General features: G+C 44.7%; 1 protein-coding gene across 9 annotated transcripts in view; it reads left to right on the forward strand.

The window, feature by feature from the left end:
- Positions 1 to 25,928, forward strand: part of CDC42BPA (CDC42 binding protein kinase alpha) — a 247,697-nt gene that overhangs the window by 17,780 nt on the left and 203,989 nt on the right. For all 9 annotated transcript variants that reach the window (XM_040451888.1, XM_040451895.1, XM_040451889.1 and 6 more), the window contains exons 2-3: positions 13,742 to 13,825; positions 21,990 to 22,085. In XM_040451888.1, the coding sequence (XP_040307822.1) occupies positions 13,742 to 13,825; positions 21,990 to 22,085 (180 nt within the window). The remainder of the gene's footprint in view (positions 1 to 13,741; positions 13,826 to 21,989; positions 22,086 to 25,928) is intronic.

Below are 25,928 nucleotides of genomic sequence, written 5' to 3' on the forward strand. Positions count from 1 at the left end.
AAAAAAAAAAAAAAAAAAAAGAAAAATCCTCTAGAAGAGATGAGATAATGATACAAGATACCATTCACAAGATAAAAACAAGTGTCTAGGATTTAACAATGGTCAAGATTTACATGGAGAACAGTTTACAGTATATGATGAAAAGACCTGAAAAACAGACCATGTTCAGACAGGGTGTAACGTATTTCTAAATATGACGGTTCTCTGTAGATCGCTCTATAAATTCTACGAAATTCCAGTCGCAATCCCGTAGAATATTTTGAGAAATTTGACATCTATCTCTATCTCTATCCATATCTATATGGAACTATCTGATATCTATCTATTTATATAGATAGATAATAATCCATAATATATATATAATATAGATATATAATAACCTATAATATATATAGATATATATACATATATGTACATTATCTATCTATCTATCTGTGGAACTTCTGATTCTGACACACTTGCTTTTATCACAGCACTCTGCTGCTGAAAACAACTGGAAAATTTGCTTAAAATATACATGTATCTGCACGTGTAGAGCTGTAAAATCAGTAAGGCCTCAGGGGCATGATGAGTCCGAGAAGTAGGTCTGTGGACATATGAATCCCCAGCATTTAGCTCTACCTGCCCATTGGAGGCAGTTGTCTGGAGGCAGAGAAGCTGAAGAAAACTTCCAGAAACCTCACAGGTAGGGCAAACAGAAGTTGGAGATTAGGTCTCAGTAAAGAGGAGGACTCTGCTAATTTTCTAGGTATTTAATTGGGGCCCCTGAAGGGCTACGCCCCTTAGATGAAAGGACACACGGAAATAGGCCAGCCCTCCTAAGACGGAAACTCGGTTGTAATCAATCCCAGATGGCGTTACGGTGATCTGACCCTAGGGTAGAAAGAAAACATAACAGCGGTTTAAATTAAAACGAGATAGGTTTCGTAGCAACCACAGAAAACTGAAGAGAGGATTAGTGGACTGGAAACTAGGTCAGTGGAAAATATCTGGGCTGAAGTACGGAGAGAAAAAATGGACAGAAAATTAAAGCATAAATTAGGATTCCTGTTAGACACAGTGAAAAAATTAACATGTATGTATTTATAGTTCCAGAAGGAGATGAGAGAGAAAAAATGGGACAGAAACACTATCTGAAGAGATAATCTGTGAGGGCTTTTCAAAGGTATAACTCAGAACAGAGATCTACACATAGATTCAAGAGTTCCTGTGACTCCATGACGGGATAAATACTTCTCAGCACGTAACACACCCAGGCATATAATAGCAAAACTTCTGAAAACCACAGATGAAGAGAAGGTTTTATAACAGCTAGTGGAAAAAGGACATGCGAGTTCTGAAAAGCAGTTTGACAGCTCACAAGGGGAGTGATGGGAGTGGGAGGTAATGGGAAATGTTAAAACTGCTCAAAGAAGCAAACCTGTCAACCCGTGATTCTGTACCCAGCAAAAATATTTACTGTTGAACGAAAGCAAAACTAGAAAATGTTGAGAGCAATCAAAGAAGACCTGGGCCAATCAAAGATCCTGTACTCACAGGTTGGAAGACTTCATACCGTTGAGATGGCATTTCTCCCCAAACTGGTGTAATCCCTGTCAAAACCCAGGCTACCTTTTTGGGTCGAAATTGACAGATTGCTTTCATGGGACGCCTGGGTGGCTGAGTTGGTTGAGCATCTGACTTCGGCTCAGGTCATGATCTCATGGTTTGTGAGTTTGAGCCCCATATGAGGCTCGCTGCTGCCAGCTTGGAGCCTGTTTGGATCCTCTGTCCCCCTCTCTCTCTGTCCCTCCCCCCGTCACACGCTCTCTCAAAAATAAACCATAAAAAAAAAAAAAAAAAAAGGAATTGACGGGCTGATTTTAAATTTATGTAGAAATGCATGGGGCCCGGTATAATCAATACGATTTTGGAAAGGAACAAAGTGGGAAGACTCACACTTCCTGATTTTAGTACTAGTAATCAAGGCAGTGTGTTCCTGGTTAAGGATCGCATATGGATCAATGGGATACAATTCCAAGTCCAGAAATAAACCTATACATCTATGGCAGTTGATTTCTTCCTTTCCTGTCTTGTCCTGTTCTTTCCTTTATTAAGTTATCTCTACCCCCAACATGGGGCTCGAACTCATGACTTCAAGATCACAGGTCACACACTCTATAGACTGAGCCAACCAGGTGCCCCTGGTCAGTTGATTTTTGACAAGGGTACCAAGAACATTCAAGGGTATAAAAAAAATAGTCTTTTCAACAAATGGTGCAGGAGCAACTGGAGATCCACAAGCAGAAGAATGAAGTTGGACCCTGCCTTACACCATGTATAAAATTAACTCAAAATAGAGCAGAGACTTAGACGTAAGAGCTAAAACTCTGTAACTCTTAGAAGGAAACATATGTATAAATTTTTGTGACCTTGGGTTGGGCACTGGTTTCCTAAGTATACACCAAGACCACAAGCACCAAAGAAAAAATGGATAAGTTAGATTTCATCAAAAGTAAAGACTTCTGTGCTTCTAAAAAACACTATTGGGAACGCGAAAAGAGTCCACAGAATGGGAGAAAATCTCATGCAGGTCTAGTATCCAGGAACATATAAAGAACATTTACAACTCAACAGTAAAAATGTAAATAACCTAACTAAAAATTGACAGATGATTCCAGTAGACATTTTTCCAAAGAAGATAAATGAATGACCAGTAAGTGCGTGAAAAGATGCCCGACATCATCGGTCATTTGGGAAACACGAGTCAAAACCACAATGAGATATCACTTCTGGCCCACCAACATGGGTGTAATGAAAGACCGTAACAAGTGTTGGTGAAGAGGTGGAAAGATTGGAACTCTTGTACGTTGCTGGTGGGAATGTAGAATGTGTGCCTGCTTTAGAAAACACGCATTCAGGGGCACCTGGATGGCTCAGTCATTTAAGCGACGTGACTCTAGATTTCGGCTCAGGTCGTGATCTCGTGGTTCATGAGTTCCAGCCCTGCATCGGGCTGTGTGCTGACAGCATGGAGCCTGCTTGGGATTCTCTCTCTCCCTCTCTCTCTGCCCCTTCCCTGCTCACTGTCTCTCTCTGTCTCAAAAATAAATAAACGTTAAAAAAAAAAAAAAAAAGATGTGAACTTGGAGCCAAACTAGGGACTTCCAGCTGCCTTCCCCCAAGTATAAGCCTTGATTGCCCACTCTGGATCCTAAAATAGACTCAAAGTTTGTGTGTCCAGGTGGTTGAACTGAGTGCACCTTACAAACTCATTTGCTAGTGGAACAGAGTGATGAGATACGGGCCTTCTGGCCGATTGCTAGAGAACAAGTCTTGAGTCGTAATCCACCTGAGTTGTGATTTGGACACAAGTGGAGGGGAATTAACTCACTTTTGTCTTTCAACACTTGCCTCTCACCTCTAAGAGAGGCGATAGAGCCTTTCTTGCTTTTGGGGTAGAAAGCATTCCATTTCCATTCACTCTTACTCGAGCCCTCGGAAGAAAAAGGTAGCAGGATAAATTTTACAGGAAAAGGAAGTGGAGCAGAGTGATTGCCGATGCACTCGTCTCTTGTGGTACACTTTTCTCCAGATGCTTTGAAATGCCTAATGCATTATATTCAAGGCTAACTTAAATGGGTATTGTGTTTTCAGAGAAAACAGAGGTCCTCCCTGTCGAACAGAACACATTTCCTTTTTTTTTTTTTTTAAAGTTTATTTATTTTTGAGACAGAGAGAGACGGAATGAACGGGGTAGGGTCAGAGAGAGAGGGAGACACAGAATCTGAAGCAGGCTCCAGGCTCTGAGCTGTCAGCACAGAGCCCGACGCAGGGCTCGAACTCACGGACCGTGAGATCATGACCTGAGCCGAAGTCGGACGCTCAACCAACTGAGCCACCCAGGCGCCCCCACATTTCCTTTTTTTAAACATTTATTTATTTTCAAGAGACAGACAGAGTACGAGTGGGGGAGGGGCAGAGAGAGAGGGAGACACAGAATCCGAAACCAGCTCCAGCCTCTGAGCCGTCTGCACAGAGTCCGACGCGGGGCTTGAACTCACAAACCACGAGATCATGACTTGAGCTGAAGTCGGGTGCTGAACTTTCTTCTTCCTGTGCCTCATGTTTGTCTTCTCTGGCTGGCCACAGGTGAGGGCAGAGGTTGAACTTTATTCATTATCCTAAGTACTTAGCACAGTTCTTTTGAAGATGATAATTTTCCTAATTAGATTAAAAGCAGGAAAATGAAGTTCTTGCTTCTTTCATGCTTCTCTGTTTTGACTAGTGAAAATAATACTTACTAAACATGTACTGCCGTCTAAATACATTCCATGCCCTTGGTTGCGGTCACTGTCTAATCAGCAAGAGGGAAAGGCGTGTGGCATTGAGATCTACTTCTAAAATTTTCAGGCATTTCTTTCTAATGTTATTTCTGTTCATGGGTAGTAAAATTGGGATGGTTTTGTCAACCTTAATATCTCACTGGCTCTTCTTACCAAATATCGTAAGTCTTCTCCCCGTATGTTGAAACACTTCTTTGCAAACCTCATTTCTAATGGCTCCATAGAAAGTCCATTATGTGGGTGTTGTTCTGTAAGTTACTTAATATCGTCAGGCTAGAATGTGTGTTCTGCGAGTGTCCGGATTTTTTCCCGGTCAGTTCACTTCAGTACTACAGCACTTACTACACTGTCTGGTACATCATGGGCACTCGATACGTATTTGTGAAATGAACGGATGACTATTTAGGCGGTGCTGTTTTTCCCGTATTATGAATTATACTCTCTAAAGTGTATTTGCACATAGTACTTCACTGCATTTCAAATGGTTTTTCTCAGTAATTTGTTCTAGAATAAATTTCTAGAACAGGATCTTGCTGGTTGAAAGGGTATGGGCAAAGTTATATGATTTCAGAGTAGTTTTCTCTATGAAATGATGTTATCTGTGGCTTTCTATTTTTTTATACTTTGGTTTTGTAAATTCTGTTAGGGTTAAAAGTTTTTTTTTTTTTTCTTTCATTTTGTTGAAGTTCGTTTCTTTTAATTCAGGGAGCAGGTAGGGGTTTTGAGACTGGGATACAGAGTTGGTGGTGGTGCCGGCTGAGGATTGGACGGTCCCTTGAACGTGAGTGGGTGTGCGTGCTAAGGAGCGCTACTCTATAGGAATGGGAGAGTATCAAAGGGTAGTAAGCAGAGTAGTGAGAGTCAGAACAGTAAAAAGGATGCTCCTGGTGGTAGTGTGGAGGAACGATTGGAGAGAGGAGAGACCAGAGAGACGGAGATCTGGATTTCTCACTCTCTGGTCCCACATCTAATTAATCACCAACTTTTATGCCCTCAGTCTTCCGTGAATTTCTTCCTCTCTTCCCCCAGTTGGGTCCTCAGTGTCTTTCACCTCAGCCACCGCTTAACCTTGTTTCCCTCCCTGCCTCAGAACCATTCTCCATTGAGCTGTGAACGTGATCAAGCCAAAGCCAGCTCTGAAGAATCGTTCTCTGTCATTCATATTTTGAGGCTCTAGCTCAGCAACACAGCATGCGAGCTCTTCCCTTATTTGGACCCCTCAGCCTCGTTTCTTGCTCCTCCCTGCTAGGAGGAAAGTCTTTCCTAGGAAAGAAAAGGGCTTCTTAACCTCAAACGTCTCACCTCTGTCCCCCACACAGATTATTTCTGGCTTTGTGCCTTGCTCATCTGTACCCGCGTCACAAAAGCCCCTCTCTTCAATCAGGCCCCCTCGGTCCCCTTTTTCTGGGGTGCCTTGTGTAAGACTCAGGTGTCTGTCACCTCTTCCAACAAACTTTAACATATATAGTCACATATTGCCTCCCTTCCCCACTCTTCACCTTCTGGGTCAGGCATCCGTCTTCTGGGCTTTTATGTAGGACCTTGTTTTTACCTTTTCCAGGTTGTGCTGTGATTGTCTGGTTAGGTATGTCTCCCACATTGAACTGTGAAGGCAAGAGCTCTATTCTCAGCAGTAAACATAATGTCTGGCATATAGTCAGGTGGTCAAAAAGGATCTGATTTATGATTTTCTAGATGAAATAATGAGGCGGAGGGGTGTGAGCCAGGCCAGTGGTAATGGGAGAGAAAGTTGGGTGGGAGAGACAGATTGGAAGGAAGTCACTTGGATGGCAGAGACCAGTTACAGGTGGAAGCCATGGGTGATTGTGGGGGGGGGGGGGGCGGTGTGCACCTTAGTAAATGAGCTTGGTATACAGGTTTTTGACTTGTTAAATTTCAGATATTTGTTGGACATTTAGAGATGACGAGTAGGCATATAGAAATACGGCTGTAGATATTAGATCAGGATTTAAGAGACATGAGCATACAGGTGTCAGCTGGGGCATTTGGAATAGATACCCAAATCAGGAAGGGGAGGGGATTTAAAAAGGTGGAGTAGGGATCCTGGGGGAACATTGACTGAGTAAAAGAAAAAGTAGGAGAGTGTACCGATGGCCGACAGTGATGAAGAAAGGTTGAAATGGATGAGAATTGAGAACAATGTTTTGTTTTGTTTTTTTTAAATTTTTTTTTCAACGTTTATTTATTTTTGGGACAGAGATAGACAGAGCATGAACGGGGGAGGGGCAGAGAGAGAGGGAGACACAGAATCGGAAACAGGCTCCAGGCTCCGAGCCATCAGCCCAGAGCCTGACGCGGGGCTCGAACTCACGGACCGCGAGATCGTGACCTGGCTGAAGTCGGACACTTACCCGACTGCGCCACCCAGGCGCCCCGAGAACAATGTTTTTTATTTGCAAAGTAGAAGATCATTATTGATCTTTGAGAGAATAATTTTGCTCCAGTGGGGTGAAACAGAAACTAGATTGAAATTAGTGATTGAAAGAGGCTGAGAAGCAAGTAAACAGTGAGCAAGTGAAGAAGCAAGCACATACTCCTCTTTAAAAATGTGCTTTGTGGGGACATGGTGTCTCCTGGAAAAGGGATGTGCCGCCAGGTCCTTGAGGGGAGGGTAGTTTGGCGATAATTTTTCATTTCATTTTCTTGGTTTGGGATGGGAGAAGGTCTTGGAGAAGTTTATCAATTGATACTCAGGAAGCAGAAGAAAGGGGGCTGGAAGTCCAGAAGGAAGTCTTTACTGGAACAAGGTTAAGAAGGAGGAGAGGGCCTGGGACCAAGACCGCAGATGGTACCGTCAGCCTCGAGAGGGTTCTGCCCTGGGCGAAAGGAAGAGGAGTCAGGATTCGTGGAAATGCACACACGTGTAAAGACGGCGTGAGGGGATGTGAAGGATCTGTGCTCTGTGAGGCAGGCCACCAGGTCGCGAACTGTGGGGCGAAGGGTAGGTCACGGCCCGGGTGGGCTGGGCGGTGGGGGGCAGCCCCGGGGTCCTGGAGAAGGTTGGGAAAGGGCAGAGAAGTGACAGTGGGGCTGCAGGTTTGTTTCAGGGCCCAGTTGAGGTTGAGCTATGGGAAAACAGAAAGCAATCATAAAAAAACTTTAATAGTAGGTTTTTCCCCTGAAAAATGGCTGCAAAAGGGACGGCACTAGAGACTGACTGACACGTACCCCCTGGATGGAGTGAGGCAGATCGCTAAGGACGGCCGTATTTGCTCTGCAGGTCTGGCGGAGTGCAGGACCGCTTGGGCGGTCAGGGGACCAGGAGCTACTCGTGCCTGGGCGGCCACCCCTGGTGCCGTGGAGACCTCCGGAGTCAGCCCACGGTGCTCAGTGCACCACTGATGAGACTGAGGGTCCGTGTGAGAGGGGGCCTTTGGCTTTTCCCTTCTTGTTTGCTGTATTCTTGCCCCTGTGAATATCAGTTAAAATATGTAAGATAAAAGCAACAGACTGCAGGTAATGGACTCTCTTTGAAGACCGTGAATTTTGCATAGAACAGTAGTATTGGCTGGTTATGAGCTCTTACTGCAGAGTTACTCATGCCTGATTAGAAGAGCTCTGCTGGCCCCACACGGCCCGTATCTATCAGCTGATCCAGGGTGAAAGGACCCTAAAGAGAGAGCCGTTTCCTCCACGGTGTCTTGTCTTCCATCGGGAACTTGTACACAGGTCTGTCCAGGCCTCCGGCTCACCGGCGGGATCTCCGATGGGAGCGGCGTTTCTATCAATTACGCTTCTCCTTAAAAAAATGAAACTCTGAGAACAAAAGCCTAAGTTCTGTAACGCCTTCAAGAAATGCATACATCGCGGGAAACAGTCCAGGGGCAAGAGAGACTCGAACGTCAGCCGCCCTGCCACTTCCGAGCCTTCTGTCTACGACTCCGCCGTTGTCCGTCAGTCACTGCTTGACTTAACGCTGGGTTTTCGTTTCTGCTTTCAGGAAAACCTTTAACTTACGCCCTGGGTGTTGCCCGTCCCAGTTTCCTGGTGGCTCACCGCTTCTGCCTGCTCCAGCCTTGCTCCGGCAGCTTCAAGGCTTGTGAAAGCTTGCTGCTTTGGCCTGCTACCCCTGCTTCAGGTGTCAACAGCTTTTAATTAGCTCGCTTCCTCTTCTGACTGTCACTAGGCCCTCGCGTGTCTGCACACCTAGTCCCAGGGCCGAAAGGACTGAGCTACTCCTCCTTCCTTAAAAATCCTTGTGGCCCGGCTCTCGGGGATTCAAGGGAGAGTGAGGGAGGTTGGAAGTCTACCGCATGATTCCCTGTCGACAGCCTCTGCGTATACAGGGCTGGTCTGGGGTCTGCAGGGGCACGGCGGCGTGGGCATACCGCCTCGTTAGAGCCTGGGTCCGTTCTGATTGGTTATGCCCATGCCGTACCAATTTTTAAATATTCCGACTATGGCTACCGTGTATATGAATTGTGTCTCCGTGGAGAGCATACCTCTAGCTGTTAGGAAACCCTAGGTTGCCTGTCAAAGAGACTTAGTTTTGGGGTTTTTTTTCCAGTAAATATTTTGAACACCAACTGGTCACTAACAGAACAGTATAAGAAACAAATACAGTGTCTTCCACACATATTAACAACGATCACCATTAACAAGTCGGTAGGCATCAGGGTTATGGGCGTGGGGCGTGGGAGGACGTCTTCAGGGCCGTGGAATGGCTCAGTACCTGTAGTCTAGAGAGCACTGCCTTTGTGATCAGGCAGCGAGCACGGTCGGACCCTGCAGTCCAGCGGTGTAGGCCCTGAGGGCGTACCTGAAATGTGCACGGCCCAGTGTCAGGCACAGAGGACGCTTGCCCTAAATAAGAGTGGTTTTATTATTTTGTCATCATTATTAATGATGAATGATGATGGATGCTGTACATTGGAGGTGATAAGGAGACGGAGCCACGAGGCAGTAAATAGTGAACAGTAGCCACAGGCAGGAGATGAAGGGCAGGCTGTGAAGTCAAGACTTGGGAGGCCCTGCGTTTTGCCCCGAGAGCAGCAGGGGCTGGAGTGGCCTCCCACACAAGCGATCTCAGTGACACCATTGCCTCTCTGACCGCAGTGCCCTGTTTTGGTTGGCATGTTAGTGGCAGTTTAGCAGTGTGCTTGAAGCCACTAATATTGATGCCCGGTAACTTTCCTCGTACAAGTTCCCACTCAGATGACAAATACTCATCGTTTATCCATCCGGTACTTAACCAGGTACCTGTTGATTCCCAAGCACTGGGCATATGCCAGTGAACAGAGGAGAAAGAGTGATCTCTGCCATCATAGAACTTGCATTCTAGTGAGGAAGGCAAGTGGTAAAATACAGAAGAATATGCAGTTTGTCAAATAAGAGTGAAGGGTAAAGGGAAGCAAGAGATGGTCTAGAAAGAGTGACAGGGCAGCGACCGTTCAGGAAGGGACGCTTGTCAATTCAGTTTGAGGGAGCAGCCCATGTCACTTTATGGGAGAGACTGCCTGAGACCTAGGGAATGAGGTCAGATGCCCTGGGTTGGGACTGGGCCAGGCGACCAGAATGTGTGGAGCAGAGTGAACCAGGGAGGGCGTGTGAGATGTGGGAGGTGGGAAGACGAGAATGTGCTGGCCTGAGGAGTTATGGCAGGTTGACGGTTACTTGGAGGGAGATGGGAAACCGTTGGGGGTCTTGGAGCAGAGGAGTGTCCTGATCTGAGCCACGTTGACGCAGGATCACTCTGACTGCTGGGCTGGGAAGACACCGTGGGGGTCAAGGGCAGAAGCGGAGAGGCCGGGTAGGACCGTCCGGGCAAGATGTGACGGCAGGTTGAACGGAATGGGCCGGAGGAGGTGTGGTGAACCCTGGATTTACTGAGTGTAGACTAGATCTGAGCCCCGCAGGGAAACTGGTGCTTGGCATATTGAAATTGTGTTTAGTATAGAGAGAGAAATCCCGTGTTGCGTGTTGCGGCTGTGAGTGCAGAGACTTAAGCTGTGTTTAAGAGCTCATTCATTTATGTATATTTGTCACTTGGTGATTTTTTCTGTAGTGTTTCCAGCTTTTCTAACAGTGGAGTGCTTTAAATATGAAGCCTTTGAAGAGACATCTTTGGTGTTTTTAAAAACTACACGTTCTGTGTTAAATTTATCATCTTCTAGGCCATACCATAAAATATAGTTTTTAGTTATTTAGAAAAAATTTTTTTAATCGTTTATTCATTTTTGAGAGACAGAGCATGAGCGGGGGGAGGGGCAGAGAGCGGGAGACACAGAATCCGAAGCAGGCTCCAGGCTCTGAGCCGTCAGCACAGAGCCCGACGCGGGGCTCGAACCCACCGACCGCGAGATCATGACCTGAACTGAAGTCAGATGCTTAACCGACGGAGCCACCCAGGCGCCCCTGTTTATATTTTCAGTTGAGGCTATTTCTAGCTCTATTTCTGTGTGCCACCACAGATACAAAATTATCAGTAGCTGAAGAGGCTGGAGTTTCTTATTTCATAGTTAACGTAAATAAGTTGGGATGTGTAACTGGGGTCGAGCAGACGACGGTGAAGGCATTGGGCCGTGCTGTGCTTGGTGCGGTGCCTCACAGGATAACGGCTGGCGCTTGTTGAACACTGAGTTGAAAGCAGTTTGCGCTTGTGTTAGTTTCATCTTTACCGCAGTTCTAAAAGGTGAGTACCTTTCGTACGTTGTACGTTAGTGCATTAGCTGTTACGCGGATGAGGAAAGTGAAGTTCTGGAAGGTTATGCGCCCAGAGTTACACAGCTAATGACAGAGCCAGGCCTCCAGCCCAGTGGTCTGCCCGCAGAGTGCGTCACGGCCGCCCTGAGCAGCCACCCGAGACGCTAGCTCCAGCGCCTGGTGGTGGTCAGTGAATGCTAATTCCCCGCACAGCTCTGTGACCCACAGGCGGTGTTGGGTCCAGTGTTTTTTGGATTTGAGGACAATAATTCAGTGCTTCTGCTCTGTTTCACCTGGGAGCCGGTTGGGGTTTGGACCAGCACCTCAAAAGCAGGGGCTTTCGTGTTTCTCCAGTGGAGCATGCTTGTCTTTATACTGAATGAGATCAAAGAACCAAAACCCCAAAACCTATAATCAGCCTGATGTCAGAACCTGCTGCCGGATGGCTTGTGAAAGTCTTTTGGCTTTAGAACTGCAGGTAGGGGCTTGTGGACCGGCATCAGACTCTTAGGGGAGTAGCTGGCATTTAGAACATGCTCGGATACTACAGCGATTTCTCTTCCCAGTGATCACCAGAAACTTCTGTGCTCAAACACAGACCTGGTGAGACGCACGGAGCTAGGCAATCTGAGGAGGGGGAATCTTAAGTCTTTCTTTCCCTGATCAGAATAAGGACAGCTTGAGTGATAGGCGGGGTCCCTTCCCTGTCTCCTGAACGGAAGCGTGTCGAACTCAGCGCTCCCGTCTGTCTGCACTCCCAGCACATAGTTTGAATCTACCGAGCAGCTAAACTTGTTTCCAGCCTTTCAGAGGTTTGGGTGAAACAATATTTCAAGTTTCTCCTTGCTCTTTATTTATAGTGTCCTTTATCCGCCCCCCCCATCTTTATTGAGATGTTATTGACATACAACATTGTGTACGTTTCAGGTGTACTAAGTAATGATTCAATACTTGTATATATTGCAAACTGATTACCACAGGATGGTTAATATCTCCTCCCATAATTACCTTTTGTTGTCTTGCTGTGAGAACATTTAAGATCTTTTAACAATTTTCAAGTGTGTAGCACAATACTGTTAACTGTAGTCACCATGCTGTACGTCACGTGCCCAGAACGTATTCATCTTACAACTGGAACTTTGTACCCTTGGACCAACACCTCCCCACCCCCAGCACCTGGCAACCTTCCTTCTCTTCTCTGTTTTCATGAGTTTGACTTTTCTTAGATTCCACATATAAATGAGATCACACGGTATTTGTTTTTCTGTGTCTGGCTTAGTTCACTTAGCATAATGCCCTCCAGGTTCATGGTTCATCCGAGTTGTCATAGAAGCAGGATTTCCGTCTTTTTTGTGGTTGAATAATATCCCATTGTATGTGTGTGCCACATTTTCTTCATCTGTTCATCTGGCAGTGGACGTTTAGATTGTTGCTGGGCCATGGACAGCCCCCTTTCTTTAAGCATGAACCCATTGGGAGAACAGTTTCGCTGACCCGTCATTTCCGCAGATATGACCAGAAATGACTAAAGACTAAAGTGCTTGCACTTGAAATTGAGATATTCCTCTTCTTTCCTACCATTTTAACGGATGAAAAACTCTAATCACAAGATATCGTAACCATTTACGACAATTACCAAGAAACGTTCTAGTTTGCATTGTGTAATGGCATCATACAGTGATTTTGGTTCTATGGTCATGTTACTTTTATTGCAATCTAATCCAAATACAGATTTATGAAGTGCTCCCAATATGTACATTTGCTGTTGAGATTTTAAAATTTTGACACTTGAGTTTAAACCTATTCACTATCCTTGGAAACATCCCTTTGAACTAGTTGGAAGAGGTGCTGCGTATAGTTTGTTTTCTGCTTCTGCCTATCAGGGTAGCGTTTATCTTCCCCTTTCCCGCCCCCAGTGACTGGAAGCCACCTAGGTCTCCACTTCTGTAGTTCAGGCTGAGCCCTAGTGCACCCCCAGGGAGCTGGAAGGGCCCTTTGAAATTATCTAGTCAAAGGGAAGCAGAGAGGCAGAAACAGAAAGGTAATCAGTTTGTTGAGGCTTATTTATTTTTATTTGACAGCTTTTTGGTCCGTAACTAAAATACAAAAAAATACAAAAATGTTTGTTCCTTTTATGGTTGGAAAGGAACGTGTGAAGTCTACAATTTGTAGAGCTGTTAGCCTTAATTGATCTTTAGGGGTGTGTGTGTGTGTGTGTGTGTGTGTGTGAGAGAGAGAGAGAGAGAGAGAGACAGACAGACAGACAGACAGACGGACAGACGGGGGCGGGGGTAAGAGTATGTGGTGTGAAAAATAATCTCATTTGCAGTTTACTTTATATTAATTGATTCCCACAAAACAGACTTGTGTTGGCAACAGGATTCCGTGCAGCATCATGTTGGAATCTGGCATGCGGTATTTAACAAGCTCTAGTCATTCCAATGTTGTACATTTTGGTCAATTTCCTAGTGATAGTAGATGCTGAGTTTAAATTCTAGAGCAGAAAACTGGAAAAGGAGGATACAGTAAACAATTAGTTGATATGGTGTTAAAAAATAACATTTGTTTGGCACATGTTGACTAATGTAACTTTTTCAACTGACAGTACGTTTGATTTAGGATCTTAGATTACGAACTGCATGGAAGTCATTGATAATTTTGGTATTTACTTTTTTACAGAGAGGAAAAAGGAAAATGGGTAACTGAAAAAAGTTGTATTTGTCATATTTTAAAAGTTGTCTTTCCTTTTCTAGGTTGCTGTAGTGAAACTAAAAAATGCAGATAAGGTATTTGCCATGAAAATATTGAATAAATGGGAAATGCTGAAAAGAGCTGAGGTAAGATTCTCATTATTGGAATGTTTAAATAATGTTTTAGAAATGATTTTAGAGACCTATAAAATTACAGAGACCCATAGATCTTTAAATCATTCAGTAACATTGTATCTGTAGTAACATTATTTTTAAGATAACAAATTCAGCAATTTACAGTTGTGATATAGTGATGATAAAAGTTATAATTCGTGTAATTTCATATCTCTGAAAGCCAAATGGAAACCCTGTAATGTGGCGCTTAAATATTCATGTGAAAAGGGTGTTTGGAAACCTGTTTAAAACTTTTATGGGAAGAAATAATGATTGATTTCCAGCTTGATGTAACTTGTTTATATTCTGTATCTATCTGTGTTCTGCTCAAAGCAGAGGTCAGCCCGAGCTTTGAGTGTGCCCTCTGAGACTTCCCGTTACTACCGATTACACAGTTAAATTTGTGTTTTTACGTGATTAGAGGACGGTAGTAAAATCTGCTCTTGCAGCAGCTGCTGGTGTTTCTGTGTTGGTCCTAGACACGAAGGAGAGATCGGCCGGAGTGAGGTTACAAATGTCTCATTGCTGGTACAGTATGGTCAGAACTGACGTTACACATAAATTTGGGGTGGGGTTCTGGAGGTGTCCTGCCGTGTTCGATCCTGGGTGGGGGGCTGGGTGGGGGGCCTCAGGGAAGCAGAACTTACTGGTGTGCACGTATTTCAGTATTTGAACCTGTAGGAGGATCATACTGCCGAGCAGGCTGAATATTAGTTCTGGAGGTTAGAGTTCTCTAACGAGAAACAGCGCTTAGAAATCTTCACCTACCAGGGGTGCCTGGGCGGCTCAGTCGGTTAAGCGTCCGACTTCCGCTCAGGTCATGATCTCATGGTCTGTGGGTTTGAGCCCCACGTCGGGCTCTGTGCTGACAGCTCAGAGCCTGGAGCCTGCTTCTGATTCTGTGTCTCCCTCTCTCTCTGCCCCTCCCCCTCTCATGCTCTGTCTTGCTCTCAAAAACAAATAAAAAAAAAAAAAAAAAAGAAAAGAAAAGGAATCTTTACCGACCAGTACTTGAAGCAACCTGGAAGGTACCAAGCATACGGAGAAAAGCAAAAAAGGTTCCCTTGGTGGTAGATGGGACAGTAGTGAAATACTTTGTCAGTTGTTTCCTTTGGGAAGTTTGAGAAATGTAACAAAACACGGAGAAGGGGCGCCTGGGTGGCGCAGTCGGTTAAGCGTCCGACTTCAGCCAGGTCACGATCTCGCGGTCCGTGAGTTCAAGCCCCGCGTCGGGCTCTGGGCTGATGGCTCAGAGCCTGGAGCCTGTTTCCGATTCTGTGTCTCCCTCTCTCTCTGCCCCTCCCCCGTTCATGCTCTGTCTCTCTCTGTCCCAAAAATAAACAAACGTTGGAAAAATAAATAAATAAATAAATAAATTAAAAAAAAAAAAAACACGGAGAAGCTGCTAACAGTCACTTATATTCTACCACCTGGAATTAATCACTAACGTTCCGGGGAAGTTGTTGCTTTCAGTCTTATTTTCTATGTGTGTCCTGGGATGGGGGGGGGAACACACACGCAAACTACAGAAGCAAAATACAGATACGTTATTTGTAAAACAAACACTAACGCATTACAGATGGAGCTGAAGTCTTCTTTGACCACGCCCCACTCCACGCAGCCCCTCTCCCCGGGACAGTAACCGCTGAGAAAAGCATTTGGCGACGCTTGTGTCTCTTTCTGGCGTATGCGCCAGTGTCCGTTACATTCAGTAACTTCGGTCTTTACTTTCGAATCTCCCTAACACCGAGTTGCCTTACTGTCGCTGGTTGGACTTTCCAGGTGGTGAACACGGAGACTGAATTAGGGCATTCTTCTGAGATGGGGACCGACGGGAGGGAAAGGGGGTGAAATGTTTTCGGGGAGAAGTCAGGCTGTCTGTGGAGCAGAAGCGGTCCCACGGAGCCCCACGTGAGGCCAGAGGGCTGGCCTTTTCGTACCTGCCGTATTCGGTCACCAACTACGGGCCATCCCCTGAAGTACGTGGCCTCCGGACAGTAGAGTTTCTGCAGCCAGAGATGCTGGCGGCATTGGCAGCGGCTGGCGCTACAGGTCTTACTAGTAAGAAATAGTAAATAAGCGTGTTCTAATTGTTTCGAGGAAATCATTTATAGTCAGTTTAGTGGTTTGGCGTTGGAGTTGTGAAAAACGGAGTTAAGGTCTGCACTCTTTTCTTTGAAGTTGGTGTGCCGGGGAGGAAGGTCACTGGGTTGCCTTTGATCCACCTTTGACTGGAAGAAGTGGCCCAAATGGAAGATAAAACAAGGAATAATTGGGAAGTAAATATAATTTTGTTGAATTAAGAAATGTTAGTGTATTTTCTTCCCGGGGCAAGATGGAATAAATGTATTTCTTCCTATCCCTCCCCTTAAGTACAGTCTTCAAGGCCTTGGACATTATATATAAAACAAGTACAAGAAGACACTGGAAGGCAGAGAGAAGGAGGTGGACCGTGGGGCCTGAGGAACAGCACTTACTCTGGGAAGTCAGTATTACTCGGATAGGAAAGCCAGACAGGGACCATACAAAGAAATTAAAGACCAAAATGCCTCATGAACATAGATAAAAATGTCCTTAGCAAAATGTCAGCAAATAGAATTCAGCAATATATAAAAAGATTTGTGCATATACCAATGATGGGTGGGTTTTACTTCAAGGATACAAGGCAGATTCAGTATTCTAAAGGAACTATTTGAAACTTGCATTAAAGAAATTCTACATTGAAATTAAAAAAAAATTTTTTTATTAAATTTTTTTTAAACATTTATTTATTTTTGAGGGACAGAGACAGAACATGAGCAGGGAAGGGGCAGAGAGCAAGGGAGACACAGAATCCAAAGCAGACTCCAGGCTCCGAGCTGTCTGCACAGAGCCTGACTTGGGGCTTGAACTCATGAACCGTGAGATCATGACCTGAGCCAAAAGTCAGATGCTTAACTGACTGAGACACCCAGGCACCCCTACACTGAAATTTTTAAAGAGAGATTCATTTTGAACTAGAGTGGAATTGTATTTCTGTGCTTGAATTATCAAGTCCTTTTTTAAACAAATGTTAAAAAAAAAAAAAAAACGCTACTCTGACCATGACCTCTCCAGCTTTGGGAAACTGGGCCACTCATGATGCTTGATAATTTACAGTTGAGCAGCAACGTGTCTTGATTCTTAACCTGTGCATTGTTGATGTTTCAGACCAGTTTTTCAGGGGTGCCTGGGTGGCTCAGTAGTTGAGTGTCCGACTCTTGATTTTGGCTCAGGTCACGCATGATTCCAGGGTCGTGGGATCGAGCCCCACATCGGGCTACGTGCCAAGCATGGAGCCTGCTTAAAATTTTCTCTCTCCCTCTGCCTCTGTCCCTGCTTGCATGCCTGCTCGCTGTCTCTGAAATGAAATGAAATGAAGTGAAACAAAATAAGTTTTCAAAGATTTACCTCCAACCTACTGGCTGTATTTATTTCCATTTAAGGTGCATAACAAATACGTAATTAGTGGGACATGCATTATTTGAAGGTCGTAGGACACCCTCTATCTTTCTGGACAGCTGAATAATTGCTAATGTCTTATGTTCAGAGACTGTTGTCTCTGCTCATTCATCATCCTCAGACTTTGTCAACAGTCCCTGAACTTCTTCCAATATGTTCTGTAAATGTTACCTTCTCTTCACAGTTATTCAGTGCTTTATAGGAGGTGTCCTCACTCATTTCACTGGAAGGTGTGAAATAGTTGACAGAAATGCTCTCCATTGGAGTTAGTCCTTTCCAGGGTTTTGTTGTCTTGCTGATTACAGAAGATGATAATGATCTCTGTGTCACAGAGGAATAATGTATCTTGGTTGAACGGTGATGGTACCGGTTTATGCCACTTGCCTTATTATTTTTGTTACTGTTGTTATTCCTTTATTATTTTCATAACGACTGGTGCCAGTAATAGTGATATTCATGAATTGAGGCCATTGGATTTGATCTGCCTTATTTCCTGATCTGCCACCTACATTAAAAAAAAGTAAGCATGACAGAAAAGTAAAGAAGTAAAAAGTAAAGAAGTAAAAAAAGTAAGAAGTAAAAATATGAAAGGTCCCTTTCCTTCTTCCAGTGTCTAATCTTTCTATTCAAAGTAAACCATTATTAAGAGTTTCATATTTGTCCTTAATGGAAAGTTTTATTATAATGGACTCATACTAAAAGACTGATTTTTCACATTGCTTTTATCATTTAATAATACATATGTTGGATTTTTCTATTTCCATATTTATACATTTATCTCAGCCTGTTAAATCGTCTCATTATACTAAATGGATATATTTTTTAGTAGTTTGATTGTTTTTTTTTTAAACATTGATGGCCGGGGCACCTGGGTGGCTCACTTGGTTGGGCGTCCAACTTTGGCTTAGGTCATGACCTCATGGTTTGTGATTTCGAGCCCCGTGTCGGGCTCTGTGCTGACAGCTCGGAGCCCGGAGCCTGCTTCCGATTCTGTGTCTCCCTTTTTCTCTCTCCCCTCCCCTGCTCATGCTCTGTCTCTCTCTTCTCAAAAATAAATAAAAACATTAAAAAAAAAAAAACAAACATTGATGGCCATTTAGATTATGTCCACATTTTACTATCTTTTTACTCTCTTGAACTGTGCTGTAGTCAAAATCTTTATACGTATACCTTGGAATAGCGAGTTTAATCAAAGTGTGAATTCTCAGTAAGGTGGAATCAAATTATCAACACATTCAGTCATTTCAGCACATCTGACTACGTGCGGCTGGCAGAGAGAAGATTCAGAATGTGAGAAGACAGCGCATCAGAGCGACTCACCACACCTCAGAAGCACGTGCGGCGTAAATAAGAACGAGACGGGATCAGATGCTCATGGTCCGCCACGCTGCTGTTGGCTTCTGTGGTGCTTTAGTTTGTGTACTGAGGTTGTGAAGGGATTCAAGGATCGTTTTTACATGGCGGGATTTTCATGTTGTGCAGACTAAAATTTATCCACTCCTCAGATTAAACTCCTCGGTAGCGGATCCCCACCTATTTATGCACGTGGAGTCCTTGTTAGAACTTCACGAAGCCTGAGGTAACGCATGCATCGTGGTTTGGCTAATATGGGTTGAGAACAGGGCTTCTCCGCAGTGACTGCGACATTGGGACTGGATAATTCCTTGGGGCATAAGCTGTCCTGTGCATTGTAGGATGCGTAGCAGCATCCCCGGCCTCTTCCCGTGCGATTGTCCTAACCACCCCCACCCCAGTTGTGACAACTGAGGACAATGTGACCTACTGGGGCAAAAAAGGAGACTGTGTTCTACATCTAAACTCAGTATCTGAGGCATTAACAGGACTAGTTTAATATCTAAATACTTACGGATAAAATCATATGGTATCTGAGGTTTGCTTCAAAAAACGCTCTGTGTGTGTGTGTGTGTGTGTGTGTGTGTGTACATGTGCACACACATGCATTTCCATGGAGGGAGGGTGGTGACAAGGGTGAGGGGGTAAAAGGGTATGGATGGAACAATGACATAGTTGCTGACATTGGTTGATGAGTATATTGTGGGGAAGAGGTGGTTTTACTCTCTTCTCTTGTATGTGTTTGAAGTTCTGGGTCGTAGTTTATTTTATATTTTTAAAAACTGTTTTTTCATGGAACAGTTCAGAATAGATTAGAATATACTGAAGTTTCATCTGTTGACAAATAGTCTTTGGAGCTTGATTTGCTTTGGAGTCGCCTATCAAACGTGTTTTAGAAGTTAGCTGGAATGTCTTTGAGATTCCAGAAAGCTGTCCTAACAAGATGGTCAGGAGAAAGGAGTCTTCTGGGCTCCGACAGTCCTTACCTCTCTCTCTCTCTCAGACTGTAATTGTAGTCACGCAAATTCTGAAACAGAACGTAGCAGTGAGTGTGTCGGATGGTTCTGTTTTCCCTCTAAAGTGAACCAGAGCATCGTGTGGACCTTAGTAATCGAAACGGCAGGTAAAACTGCCCATGTATTTGGTTTAATGATTTTTTTTTTTTTCAACGTTTATTTATTTTTGGGACAGAGAGAGACAGAGCATGAACGGGGGAGGGGCAGAGAGAGAGAGGGAGACACAGAATCGGAAACAGGCTCCAGGCTCTGAGCCATCAGCCCAGAGCCCGACGCGGGGCTCGAACTCACGGACCGCGAGATCGTGACCTGGCTGAAGTCGGATGCTTAACCGACTGCGCCACCCAGGCGCCCCTGGTTTAATGATTTTTAAAATTTTCTCTGGTGCTATTTCACGCATGGCTTTGGAAGTTTTGTTTGAGCAAATAGAATTTTATGGAAATACATGGAAAGAATTAGGGTACTCGATTAGGTAATGTTAATTGTTTTGTGTGTCGTGGCTGAATTTATCTTTTGGGAAATCAGTAAGTAAGCACCTCCTCTAGGTAGAATACCGTGATGGTTTTTCAGTGTGCGTGGAGTATGCAGCCAGGAAGGAGGTGCCTGCGTACTGGTTTGGAAAACTGTTTGGGTGTATCGTTACTTGAAAAAACAATAACTTGCAGAGCACTGTGGCCTGATTTGCGTAAAGAAAAGAAAAGGTAGGGGAGGCGAGGTACCACGTGAATGTTGCATGTGTTCACGTGCACACGTGTGTTCACACAGAGGGACACAGATTTTCTAAGAAGACACCGCACAGAGTTCTAGGCGCGTGACACTGAAAGGGTGTGACTCAGCAGATTGAGATTTTACTTTCAGCCTTCGGTTCTTTTTGAACTTTCCGGTGTGGTGTTTTTTTAAAATTAAAACTAAAGATGATAGATTATCGGGGCACCTGGGTGGCTCAGTCGGTTAAACGTCCGACTTTAGCCCAGGTCATGATCCACGGTTTGTGGGTTCACGCCCCACGTCAGGCTCTGTGCTGACAGCTCGGAGCTTGGAGCCTGCTTCGGATTCTGTGTCTCCCTCTCTCTCTCTCTGCCACTCCCCACTCGTGTTCTCTCTCTCAAAAATAGACAAACATTATAGAATTATAATGTATCATATAAAACCACATAAAAACCATATAAAACCACATTTCTGAGGTTCTACCTTTATAATACTGGAAATACAGTCTCACAATAAGCTAAAACTTTTATAAATCAAAAAGGAAAAAACAGTCCGTTACAGGAAATGGACAAAGGGGAATGAACAAAGAGAAAGTTCGGTTATCCAGTAAGCGTACGTAAAGCTGTTTATCTGTATGGGTAATTAGGAATACGTTAATGAAAAGAGCGGTGACATATGGATTTACACCCATTGTATTGACACATTTCAAAGCCTTTTAATGTCAAATGCAGTTGAGGATGTGGGGAATAGGGGAGATTTCTACACCGGGGAGAGGGTAGTAATCAGCACAGACGTAGCAGAGAAAATTGGCTCCGTCTGGTAAAGTTGAAAATGCTTCTGGGTAGCATTTCAACCTCTAAGTGTATACCCTAGAGAGATTCTTGCACACTAGCACAAATATGTTCATTGCAACATCGTAATAACAAAATCGGAGGTAGCTGTTTTCCTGGTTGGGGGTTTGCGTGAATAAATTCCGGAAGATTCAAACGACGGAATGTCACAGCCGTTGAAAGGAAAATAGCCATCATGGAACAAGAAGTAATTGAGTTGCAGAAGGAAAGATCAAGTGATAACATTCATGGGAAATTTTCAAATGCAAAGCAATTCTGTTGATTTTGGACACGTACACGTGTGATCCAAGCATATGATGGGGAGAATATAACATATACTATGGATGAGTCATTTTATCAAGGGAGGAGGGTGGGGCAGGGTGAAAGGAGGAAGATTACCACTTACTTATATTTCATGTCCTTAAAATTAAAAAGAACAGAAGTAAAGATGGCAAAATGTTACCGTTTATATTACCTAAATGGGCCGTGGTTGTGAAATGAATCTGTGCACTTTTCTGGTTGTTTGGAACTACAGCAGGAGTTTTCAAGAGAGAATGTTTTCAAGGTATAATTCCTGCCGCTCACTTCCTGAGGGTGCTTGACCTGTAGAAAAGTCCTGGAACATTGGATGTACTCCTTTTCCAGGACGGAAAGCATAACAAACATCTTAAGCAATTGTTTGTATAATATATTGCCTAGTTTTACGTGACGTGTCCTCTGATTAAAAAAGTGTTTGTTTTTCCTTTTCAGACAGCATGTTTTCGTGAAGAAAGGGACGTGTTAGTGAATGGAGATAATAAATGGATTACAACCCTGCATTATGCTTTCCAGGATGACAATAACTTAGTAAGAACCACTTTTATATGTTTCAATAGTCTTAATTTTTATCAGCAGAATTTAGCATTAGTTTCTTTCAAGCGTTATTTAAATGTAGTTATTATTTAGAATACCACTGAATTTCACAGCATGTAAATTGTCCTCCCTCCCGCCCCCCCCCGGGTAATTTGGTACCTTTCCACTGGAATCTTTTATGCTCTGTAATAGGCAAGTCGATACTAAATCCAGACATTTAAATTCTAGAAAAAGTGCTCAGGATTTTCTCTTTTCACGATTCTCCCAATATATTTGATCTGTGGTATTCTTTTACTACTTGGAATTTTACACATTTTGCAAAGTGGCCACATGCCACTTTAAGCGATGCCGCATTTCACATCCGGGCTCATCTGCTTTTATATGCACATCCTGAGCCACGTGGCAGAAGAGATCGGGAATGAGCGCGGAGGAAAACGGGAAGCTGAGTGAAGACTGAACGAGATGATGGTGGCCGCACGCCCCCACGTACGACCCCTGGGCCTGCCGTTCCAGGCTCTTCGTTTCCTGGCCCCAGTTTTTGTCTCACGGTTTGTTTGTTTTTTTTTAGCACACGTGTCGAGTCCCTGCCGAGTGCCACACACAACACTGGGGCCCAGGGTCTAAAAATTAGTACAAAGTCTTGTTCTCGTGATGGACATTTATGGGACGTGTGCCCTGTGCTAGGCACTGCCCTCTAGATCCCGGAGATTCAGTAGTAAGAGACAAAGGATCTCTTTTCTTACTGTTCCGGGTGATCAGTCCAAAGCCAAGTAAGTAATATCCTCAGACTTAGCTGAGAAAGTATAACATTCATTCCAGATGAAGAAAGTAGAACATTCATTCCCAGGCGTGAAGTCAGTGAGGAGCCTTCAGAGACGAATGTCAATGAGCTAAACCAAGAAGGGGGAAGAGGCAGGGAGGGCGTGGTGAACACAAATGTGCAGGGTGGAGCGGCTCGATGGAGGGGAGAGTAGGGGCGTGGGCAGATGAGAGAGTCCCAGCACGTGGCACCTGACGTGTCACGGATAAGAAGTCAGCCACGTTTCTCAAATCATGGGGTATTTTGGTCTGCAAGTCTCGTGTATTTTTAAAAATGGCACTGTGTCTGAGAGCCTGGACGACAGAAATGGGACTGCCTCGATCGGTCTCTTGGCTCCTTCCTCCTGCCTTCCCCCACCATCGCTCAGGCGTCTCTCACGGAGCCAGGCGTGAACACTGTGGTTTTAGGGCCGTGGAAAGTTTGTGGTAAGAGGGGACGAGGGGCCTCTGAGGAAGGGAGGAAGCCAAGGTGATCACAGTAGGGAAGGGGAGAGGGTGTACAGTGGGGCTTCGAGTGGAGAGCCAGCTGGGGAGCTGGGACTTCAGTCTGATTTCAAGAGGGGCTTTAAAAGGGACAGTGTGAACGATTCCTCGTGTTCCAGGGCCTGACTTGTGGGATTCAGTGCTTAGTAGTTGACGAATCGAGTTGGGAAGCATATTTGGGAAGGAGAAAGTAGAGGAGGGGGAGGGTGGTTAGTTTAATTTGCACATACTGGCTTTGAATTGTCATGTGATCCATTTAGTGGGTTAGACCTGTCAGTCAGGTGCTCCTGAGGGCCGGTAGCACTACCCATCTTGGGGTTCTTCCTCTTGTGGATCAATTTTCAGCGAACTACGGCCTGCGGCTCAAATTTGGCCCCCTACTTACTTCTGTACAGCCTGCAAGCTAAGAATTGTTTTTACATTTTTAAATACTTGAAACAAAGTCAAAAGAAGAATATTTTGTGACCCGTGAATGTTCCATAAAGTTCACAATTCAGTGTCCATAAAATTCTGTTGGAACGCGGCCATGCCTGCCGATCTGTATGTTGTCAGTGGCTGCTTTTGCACTACAAGGGCAGAGGAGTTGGCCTCTTGCGACAGCCGGCACGGTGACACACGGTGACACGTATGTACACGTGAGTCGCGACGCTTTGCACAGCTGCTTGGCAGCCTTCAAATCACAGTGACGGTTATAACTTGATAGCCTTTCTTCTTTTTTAACGTCTGTTTATTTTTGAAAGAGTGAGGGAGACAGCGGAAGCAGGGGAGGGGCAGAGAGAGAGGGAGACACAGAATCTGAAGCAGGCTCCAGGCTCCGAGCTGTCAGCACAGAGCCCGATGCGGGGCTCGAACCCACGAACCGTGAGATCATGACCTGAGCCGAAGTCGGACGCTTAACCAACCGAGCCCCCCGGGTGCCCTAACTTGATAGCATTTCTAACACAATACGTATCGCTGTACCGTGACACTTTATGATTCCTGTCAGGAAGAATGCACGTGCAAACTTTATGTACTGTGCTTTTCAGGCAAGCGGAGTGCAGATGAGATTGTTAACGACCCAAACGGCAGCCCAGTGTGACCGGGCTCCACACCACCGCTGTCCTGCTAGAATGCGGGTGTCCATGTTGCACAGGGAGCTCTGAGCTCGGATCGCGGCATTCCTAGCCCACAGGAAGGCAGCCGTCAGGAAGGTCACCAAATATAAAACAATACCTTTTCACCGCAGAATTTCGGCACAGAAATGAAACATGAAAAGGATGCAGCAACCATAGGGAGTTCCTGATGGCTCATTTGTCAGGCAGGCAGGAAAGCCACTTACCAGCGTCAGGTTAATTAAATCAGGTGTGTGGCCGCAGAGAGACGTGCTCACAGAAAATGAACTTGCCTCAGACCGTTAGCCTTGGTGAGAACAGTTGCTTAAAGAATGGGGGGCAGTGGGAACAGCATCAGTGGTTGATTTGAAAACCTGGAAACGATTTTGAGTGGTTGGTTTTGGCTCTTGAGTTGAAAGAGGTTACAGATTGTGCTCTGTTGTTGTTAGTTGAGGCGTCGGGGCTGAGTTTGAAGTCCCTGACGAATCGGCCTTTATTAATAGTTTGTGTGGAATAATTATAGTCCATAGTATTTTCGGAGAAGTCGAGAAGATACTAATTTGGTACAACCTGAATGTTCTCTGCTAAGATGCATTGCGGTGGAGAGCGGTAAAAATGTGTGTGGACAGATTGACACATAATGTAAGATATCAGGCGCCTAACGCCCGTGGACGTCCTTTGTCGTCTTAATCGGCAGGTAGCTGGCAGCAAATATTTGAATCTGTCGTCTGTTACTGAACCAGTAATATCCCCGGTCAACTTTATTCAGTGTCACGGAAACAACGGTTACCGTGTTCGTGAATTTTTGTCAGAAGCCACAGCCGCGTGTCCCCACCTGCTGTACATACGTTGAGTGCTTTTGCGGTGTTAACACTTTGTGGCAGAGGGCAAGATTGAAACATTTCTGAACAAAAAGCCCCACCCTCAGCCATTATTAGAGAATATTGAATAGCTTTGAAATGCGTTTCTCCTGTAGACTTGACATGTTTTAGAATAAATTTAACCCCAAATTATAAGACAACCCAGCACTTACATGTAAAACTTACACTACGGGGCCGTCATTTTGACATTTAACGTTGTTTGAATCACAGGTAATGTCAAGTTGCTTTATCTAATTCTCATGCTGTCGAAAGTAAAAAGAAACGAGGTCTCCGTTTCCACATAAATTTGTATCAAATAGACCTTTTGAGCTCCAGCTGCAGTTAGGACCAGTTTTGGGGATTTGATTTAAGTGCTAAGGAGCTGCCTCGAGTTTAAAGCCCGCTTATCGGCAATTGAGAACTTCACCTGACCTTTAGTTAGAAGTGATTAATCTGCGGTGTAATGACTTGCTTCAACACAAGTAGCAGAACAGTCCCAGAGCGTTCTGCAAAGGCCTTCCAAGTGAGGAGCATGCTCAGTTGAAGTTATACGCTCACGAGGGGCGCCTGGTGGGTCCGTCGGT

Source organism: Herpailurus yagouaroundi, unplaced genomic scaffold (assembly GCF_014898765.1).
Source record: "Herpailurus yagouaroundi ecotype Mexico unplaced genomic scaffold, PumYag 205, whole genome shotgun sequence".
Lineage (NCBI taxonomy): Eukaryota > Metazoa > Chordata > Mammalia > Carnivora > Felidae > Herpailurus > Herpailurus yagouaroundi.